This window comes from Nicotiana tomentosiformis, chromosome 4, assembly GCF_000390325.3.
Source record: "Nicotiana tomentosiformis chromosome 4, ASM39032v3, whole genome shotgun sequence".
NCBI lineage: Eukaryota > Viridiplantae > Streptophyta > Magnoliopsida > Solanales > Solanaceae > Nicotiana > Nicotiana tomentosiformis.
In genome coordinates this window covers 30737312-30745974 of record NC_090815.1, presented here as the reverse complement: position 1 = coordinate 30745974, position 8663 = coordinate 30737312, and the positions used below count along the sequence as shown (strand labels likewise).

The 8663-nt window shown below is 44.9% G+C and overlaps 1 protein-coding gene across 1 annotated transcript; it reads left to right on the top strand.

The window, feature by feature from the left end:
* Positions 1–1671: 1671 nt before the first annotated feature.
* Positions 1672–2481, top strand: LOC104085303 (uncharacterized). Its single transcript, XM_009589301.2, has one exon. The coding sequence runs from the start codon at positions 1672–1674 to the stop codon at positions 2479–2481; it is 810 nt and encodes a 269-aa protein (XP_009587596.2).
* The last annotated feature ends 6182 nt before the right edge of the window (positions 2482–8663 follow it).

Below are 8663 nucleotides of genomic sequence, written 5' to 3'. Positions count from 1 at the left end.
ACCGTCCCATATGTGGTCTTGCAATTGCCTTTTACCTTTATCAGTCCTGATACAAAATGTTCCAGTACTCTGCTAAATATAGAGTGCATATGAGCATAGTCTACAATAATATCTACAAACATCATCTTAAATACTTCTGGGAAGATTTCTTATAACAAACAACTAATTACTATTCCATAGGCAAAATGCAATATATCTTGGAACCAAATACTATGTGTATGGGTCAAAATCTGTCTTTAGATTATTTAAGACAACACAATACTAAGGGAAGAGTTCCTAAGTCGTCGTTTGTCGAGATGGCCTAAGAAGCAGCAAAGTCAGTGGTCGAAGAGTCAACGAGAGCCGTAGTCGAGATGTCAACAAGGGTTGAGGTCGAGGTCGAGTACCCTTGACATTGTTGTAACGGTTAGTTTTCAAGAAACAATATTAAAGAACACACTTTGACTTAAAGATTCGGCTCTCACTTGCTAAGATACAAACATCACCTTTTCACTGAGATCCTTGTCCATACTTTTCCATCAGATCCGAGAATAACTCGAGTATTCAAAAATTTATCTATCATTCATTGTAAGGAGAAAGATTCACTTATTTCATCCTTTATTGGGTGAATTATTCCCCCTATTTACTTAAATGCCATTCATTGTTGTTCTTTATCATTAAATGCTATTTTATTATATTTGGCTTCTACAGTATTTATTGCATGCTATTGCCAATATTCAGCCAAACCCACGCAACACTCCTTGCTTCTTTAAAAATCAGTCTAAGGATATTATTGTTAGCTAAGATTAATCCTTATTTACATAAGTTTAATTATTTGAACTAAGATATATATTTTTTTGGTCAAACAATTTGGCGCCATCTGTGGGGACTTCTTTGTTGAATTTATAGTTTCCTCTAGATCTATAACTAACACGGGTCACTAACGTAAAAGATCCAAGATCTCTTTTCTTTGTGTATACCAAACACTACATGGCAGGCAACCAAGAAGAAAGGACGAAAATAATAAGTGACTTCCCAACCAACCTCATGAATGTCATCAACGAAAGCTGTGAAATGACAGGTGCGGATATGACGCCCAGTGCATCCCCAAGGCGAGATGGGTCGCTGCCCCCACACTGCATCATAACAAAACCCCGTGGTAAAGGAGCCTCCACATCTGTAGAGGAAGGGACACCCCCAGCTGTGAAACAATTCCTCGAGGCGTGGCTAACTGACACGCTAACAAGCATCCTCAGCAAACCCACTCCTGGCACGACTGCCGAAGCCGCAAGGACTTGCACGATACAACAAACAAACGAGCAGTGCAACCAACCCCCTCCCTCCAATGACATGTATAACTCACAATGTCATTGATAGTGCAAGTGACAATGCCCTTGCCTCCATTCTAAAAAGGATGTAAGAAATGGAGAATAAAAACAAGGAGCTCCGGGACCATATGAAAGAACACCAAGAACAGGTTGATAAGATATCGGGCGCTCCTAAGATACTGTCGAAGAGGGACGCCGGCCGGTTCATTGTGCATCCGTACAGTGATGATGCAGCTTCGCATGCCATACCAAAGACCTTCAAAATGCCACCGTACCTCAGGATATACGATGTCACGACCGACCCTGAAGATCATGTGACTCACTACGTCACCGCCGTGAAAGGCAATGATCTCTCCATGGAACAATGTTATCCATTTTGCTGAAGAAGTTTGGAGAAACCCTCACAGGAGGGGCATTAACATGGTATTCGCAGATACCAGCATGCTCCATAGAAACTTTCGAAGAAATGGCCGACAAGTTCGTAACTGCCCATGCCGAACCCAAGAAGGCCGAGGCGAGAGTGAACGACATATTTTCTATTAAGCAGTCCCTGGGAGAGGGACTAAGGGACTTCCTCGCTCGGTTCAATCGAGTAAGGATGACTGTGCCAAACGTATCAAAAGGGATAGTGGTCACAACATTTCAGAATGGGCTGAGTAGAGATAGTTCAAGAGAAACTAGAAAATTGTTGAGTCAGTTGATGAAGTATCCCCCAACTACCTGGGACAAAATCCACAATGCTTATTGTGCCGAAGTCCGAGTAGATGAGGACGACCTCAACGGGCCAACTCATCAACTAACCTCAGTAAAAGCTGAATCTAGAAAAGATCAAAGAGACAGTGCCAGAAGAGATAATCCAATCTTGCAACCAAATAGGGAACCACATCAACCATATATCAGGACAGCTGTTGCGCCCTCCCCCCGCTACGAAGAAGACCCGCCCAGACCAATGACGGGAACTCATCAGAACGAAAGAGGTATACCTCCCTTATTGTCTACTCACAATTTTTGTGTGTCACCCAAAGAGATAGTCTACGCTCTGCAGAAGCTCGGACCAAAGGTGAAGTGGACGCCGAAGATGAGATCGGACCCGAACACTAGAAAATCCAATGCCTTCTGTGAGTTCTACCAGGAACAAGGGCACAAAACTGAAGATTGCATTGCCCTCAGATAAGAGGTCGCAAACATACAGTGACAAGGGCACCTCAAAGAGCTGCTAAGTGACAGGAGGGGAACTAATTTTGCCGGAGGACGCGAACACCAAGGACCGCCAAAGCCGCCCTCACCAGCTCGTACCATCAACATGATTATCAGTGGCAGCGATGACGCCTCTATCAATAGCGTGAAGTTCACCACTACCCACAAACTCAAGCGATCTATCACCCACAAACTATACGACAAACTCGAATAAAGTATCATCTTTAACAAGTCGGATGCCGACGGTTTGGCTTTTCTTCATAATGACACCCTCGTTATTACTTTATGAATTTTAAGTACCGATGTTAAATGCGTTATGGTAGATGACGGGAGCGGCGCATGCATGGATTTCACAGATTTGAACAAAGCATGTCCGAAGGATTCGTTCCCATTGACTCATATCGACCAACTCATCGATGCAACGGTCGGGCATGAACTACTAAGTTTCTTGGACGCTTACTCACGCTATAATCAGATACTCATGGATGAAAAATATTGGTAAAAAACCATGTTCATCACCTACCAAGGAACGTAGTTCTACATAGTCATTCCTTTTGGACTAAAGAACGCTGGGGTAACTAATCAAAGGTTGGTAACAAAGATGTTCAAAGACTAGTTTGGCAAAACAATGGAGGTATATATAGACAAAATTCTAGTCAATTCCAAGAGGGGAGAAGATCACATCGATCATTTTAAAAACACTTTTGACATACTTAGACGGTAAAGAATGAAGCTGAACCTAGAGAAATGCGCGTTCGGTATAGCCTCGGAAAAGTTCTTGGGTTTTCTGGTATCACGACGAGGGATCGAGGTCAACCCATAACAAATCAAATCCATTGAGGGGATACCAGAACTCTTATCCACCAAAAACCAGGTCCAAAGATTGACTGGTCGCATTACCACCCTATTAAGGTTCATCTCGCGGTCGTCCGATAGGTGCCATAAATTCTTTGGCGTACTCAAGAAAGAAAACGGCCTCGAATGGACTTTCGAATGTGTCCAGTATCTATGAGAAATAAAGGCATACCCAGCATCGCTGCCCTTACTTTCAAAACCCGAGTCGGGGGAGCATCTCCTCGTCTATTTGGCCGTATCCGAGGTAGCAGTAAGCGCAGTCTTAATTCGAGAAAACAAAAGGTACACAATATTCCATCTATTACATTAGCAAAGCATTCGTCGACACCGAGACAAGATATCCATATCTCAAAAAAAATCTCTTGCCTTGGTCATAGCTTCACGGAAGCGTAGACCCTACTTCCAATGCCACCCCATCTCGGTCGTTATGACTTTTCCCCTAAGAAGCATTTTGTATAAACATGAGCTATCGGGAAGGCTGGCCAAATGGGCCATCGAGCTCAGCGATCATGATATCACATACGAACTGTGAACTGCAATAAAATCGCAAGTGCTCGCCGACTTCAGCACGAAAATAATGCCTGAGGTTGAAGAGGAGGTCGCCCAAGCTTCCTTCCAAACACGTGACTCGTACACAAGGTCCCGATAGGCAAAGTAATTCAGTATTCTATAAGGTGCCTGGATATGACTAACAATAACGCCGAGTACGAGGCTATAATTGCAGGTTTAAGGTTAGCACTCAAATACAAAGTGCAGCGGTTAAAATTGCACTGTGATTCCCAGCTCGTAGTCAACCAAGTCACATGGACTTTTCAAATCAAAGAACAAAGATTGCAAAAATATGAGACCGAAATCTGCAAGCTATTGCCTGAGTTTGACGAATGTTAGCTGAACCAAATCCCGCAAGCACAGAATATTGAGGCAGATAGCCTGGCCAAACTAGCCGCAGCTACCAAAAGCATCACGGCCAGAGACCAAAATGTGGTCCATCTGCTCAACTCATCACTAGACCATCTGCTCAAATCATCACTAGACCAACTCGGTCACCTTACCTTGTCCATTCAACAAATGGGGAATGGACATCGTGGGCCCCCTCCCAGCAGGGCGAGGTAACATACGATTCCTTTAGGTTTTGACTGACTATTTTTCTAAGTGGGTGGAAGCAGGTGCATTCACCCAAATACGGGAACATGAGGTAATCACCTTTATATGGAGAAACATCATTATCCGGTTTGCTCTTCCCAAAGAAATCAGCTGCGACAACGGACCCCAGTTCACAGGAAAGAAAACCGTTGAATTCTTCCCGAAATAGCATATCAAGAGGATACTCTCGACCCCATATCACTCCACGGGTAACGGGGAAGCAGAGTCATCCAATAAGCCAATACTAAACATCATGAAAAAAAATCTCGAAGACGCCAAGGGATTGTGGCCGAAAACGACTCCGAAAACGAGCACAGGAGAGACGCACTACTCGCTGATCAACGGAACCGAGGCAGTAATACCAGTCGAGGTCAGAGAGCCCAGCCTAAGGTATACCCATCAAAAGGGCGCGAGTAACGACGAGATCAGAAGGCAGGAACTTGACAAAGAGATGTGGCCTACATAAGAACGGTCGCCCAAAAATAACAAGCAGAACGCTATTACAACAAGAAAGCAAAAGTCAGGCCACTCAAAGTCGGAGACTACGTACTGAAAGCTAAAACTCAAGCGAGCAAAGAAGGGTTCATTCCAATTAGAGACAATGGAAGGAAAGCTACTACCAAACCATTGGAATATCAGCCACCTCAAATACTTCAACTTCTGAGAAAAAAAGCGTCCCCCAACCCGTACTCTTTTTTCTCTCACTTAAGTTTTGTCCCATTTGGGTTTTCTCAAGGAGGTTCTAAATGAGGCGGCGAAGGAAACGGTTCAACTCGAAGTACGCGAAGGTAGGGCCATGGTTACTATTCCATTGCTCGACCTCTCAATACTCTCTAGATCGACCAATGAAGGGACTAGATAGACCGGGACTGGGACTGGGACTGGAATGCCAGCCAACACCCAAAAATCTGTAAATTTCTCGAAGTCTGTAACCAAGGCAACAAATGTCGAAGCAATAAACTTTACAATTATCATCACACCTTTCACTCATTTAGGTTATGTTCGACCTCACTCGAACAAACACCTATCGGCCATCGATCGCAATTTAATGAAAGGTTATGTTCAATCTCACTCGAACAAACACCTACCGGCCCTCGGCCATAATTTAATGAAAGGTTATGTTCGATCTCACTCGAATAAATACCTATCAGCCGTCAACCGTAATTTAATGAAAGGTTATGTTCGATCTCACTCGAACAAACACCTACCATCCCCCGACAGGAATTTAATGAAAGGCTATGTTCTATCTCACTCAAACAAACACCTACCAGCCCTCGGCCAAATTTTAATGAAAGATTATGGTCGACCTCACTCAAACAAACACCTACCGGACCTCGGTTGTAATTTAATGAAAGGTTATGTTCGACCTCGGTCGCACAAACACCTATCGGCCCTCGACCGTAATATAATGAAAGGTTATGTTTGATCTCGCTCAAACAAACACCTATCGGTCTACGGCCGCAATCTAACAAAATGTTATGATCGACCTCGCTCGAACAAACACCTATCGGTCCTTGGCCACACCCCAACAAAGAAACACAAATATACAAAAGTATAGAAAATAAACCACAAGAAGAGAAGAAGATGCAAGGAACAACTCTGATATATCATATACTTAAAAACTTTTTACAACAGGCCCGTGAAGACGGCAACAAAAAATACATACAAAAAATCAAAAGAGAAAACTATTGTCACCATCATCATAGCCTTCAACATCCCCGCCAATTTGGTCCTCAATAACGTCGCCTCATTGACCATCAGCACCCTCTCTAACGCCACCTTCACCCTCAGGATATGCAGCATCATACCATGCATTCTCCTCGAGCTGGTCTACATCCTCGTCCCCCTCATCATCACCGACCTCAAGTGTAGCGGATCATACCCACAAGCTACTCGAGCTTCACGAGCCTTAACATGAACATCTTCAAGGGCGACCTCAGAAATGGATCGCGCCTTATGCAAATATCGAAACACATCCAACTAAGCCTCGGCGTGTATCCATTCCTCATATAATTCTGGAGGAACGTCGGGAAAATCTGAAGCAAGAGAAGAAGATGGGTGTACAAGCTCTCCTCTTCTCTCCTCTAGTCGGTCTTCTTTAGCTTTCGCCGTGGACTGGTCATTCTCCCGCTCGGCCTGGAGTGCCCTATTCGCCAACTCAAGCATCTCCGATTTCCTCCGAGCATCAAAACAGGAAGATTATGCCTTTTCAAGCTCACTCTGCTTCTCGGCGACTTCACCAATAAGGGCCTCCAGCTGAAGACGATCTTCTTCCTCCGACCACTTGTGCTTGCAGGTGAGTGCATTGGGCCTCCACGGCTCTGCTGACCTCAAGCTCTTCTTCCCTACTCCTCAACGTCCTCTTAAGGACGCTACACTTCTCGATGGATTTCACCAGATCATTGTCCTTCTCCTTGAACTCATCGCGAAGGGCCTGTATATCGCTGCCTTCACGACATCGCCCACAAAACTCTCAGCACTTATTGCGATACTCGAATTACTTGTTTTTCAACCTCACAAATATTTCTCTACATCTCTCCTCCCTCCGGGAACTCTCCATCTTCAAAATCACCGTTTGTAATCACAAAAAGAAAATAAGTAAGTCAGAAATGAAATTTCCCCAAAAAACAAAGACAAAAAAGAGGAGAAGGACAAAACACCAAACACTCACTCTAAGAGCAAACCCAGAAATGCTCCTCAACAAAGTGACATCATCCAACTCTTTGAGGGTCTTACCCTCTATCTTGTATTCTTCAGAAAGTCACGATCCATAAGGATCGCAATGGTCCTCGTAGACCCCTCCAAACTTATCTCAACTTGGGTAAACCCTTCCTCCATCATCTTCAGGTCGTCCGAACCTGACTCATCACCCTCCTCAGCGACGCCTTTGCTTCTCTCGTTGGCCAGGAAGTATTAGCAGCTAGTTGGAAAGTCGATGCCTCCTCTCGCCTCGAAGTATCAAGAACGTCAGCGGCCGGTCCTTCTACCCCCGTCACCATAGAAGGAAGGGGCATACCCACGACTCCTTCTGCCAACCTCAGAATCTCGGACCCCGGCTCGATATCATCTCCGATGAGAATAGTCATTGTCTCGCGCAGCAAAATATTACCATCCATTAAGTCAGCGGCCCGGGCAACCCCGTCACCAGTATCTATAGGCCTCCTCTTACGAGGCATGATGCACTCCCTCGCCAGGGAAACGATCTTCGTCTTTATCTATAAGACGATATAATGGAGAGGCTGATGTTTCCGCGGCCGAAGCCCCTGTGGCCGAGGAAGGAGCAGGTTCGGACATAGCAACATGAGGACTGGGGCACGAACAGAAGCAACCGTAGTCGAAGAAGAGATCTGGGCACGAACAAAAGTGGACGCAGTCGAGGATAGGGCAGAAGCTGAGGACTCAACAACTTTTCTTTTTCGGAACAAGGGTGCGGGAGCTTTCAACCTCTTAGAAGATGCCTTGGCCAAAGCTAGGAAAAACACAGGGGAATGGGAAGATCATCAAAGGTAAACAAAAAGAAAAAAAAGGAACTGGGACTCTAATGATAAAAGGAACTTACCAGTCGAAGGGAGAGCACGCCCAAACTTCTTGAAGAAGCCCCACCAATCACGGATCCCCACGATGTGAGGGAAGAGCCGACCAACCATGTCGGAAATGTCTTCGACCAAAGAAGGAGGCGAGATTTTAGCTGCACGAGAAAAGGACCAGTGGTCAAAGCCCGCAACCAAGCAAGGAAGAAAAATCAGGTACCTACAAATAAGGAAATTAGGTACTTATGAGTACAATTCCAAGCCTCAAGAAAACCATCGACGTTAGCCACCATGTCCTCGGTTCTGACAAAGAAGAAGTTGAACTAAAATTAGAATAGCTTTGTCGTCCATCTTCACCACCAAGCATTTGCCTCCTCGGTAGTGAAGATTCAACATCGTCTCTATATTAAAGCTATGGGCGAACATGTGTATTAAATGCCGAAGTGTGAGTTCGACCTCGGCCAGCTCGACAAATTTGGTGAGCATCCTTATGAGTTTATAAACGTATGGCGCGAGCTGACCTGGGAAAATACCGTAATAACGACAAAATTCATCTGCCAGAGAAAAAAGATGGAGAGTGTAGCCGACTTGGAAGGACGGTGAACCTGCACCGTATCCCACCCTCCCGAGA

What these genes read in the sequence shown, in the direction of transcription:
- LOC104085303 (XM_009589301.2), top strand. Translation starts at nt 1,672, where the DNA reads ATGTTATCCATTTTGCTGAAGAAGTTTGGAGAAACCCTCACAGGAGGG.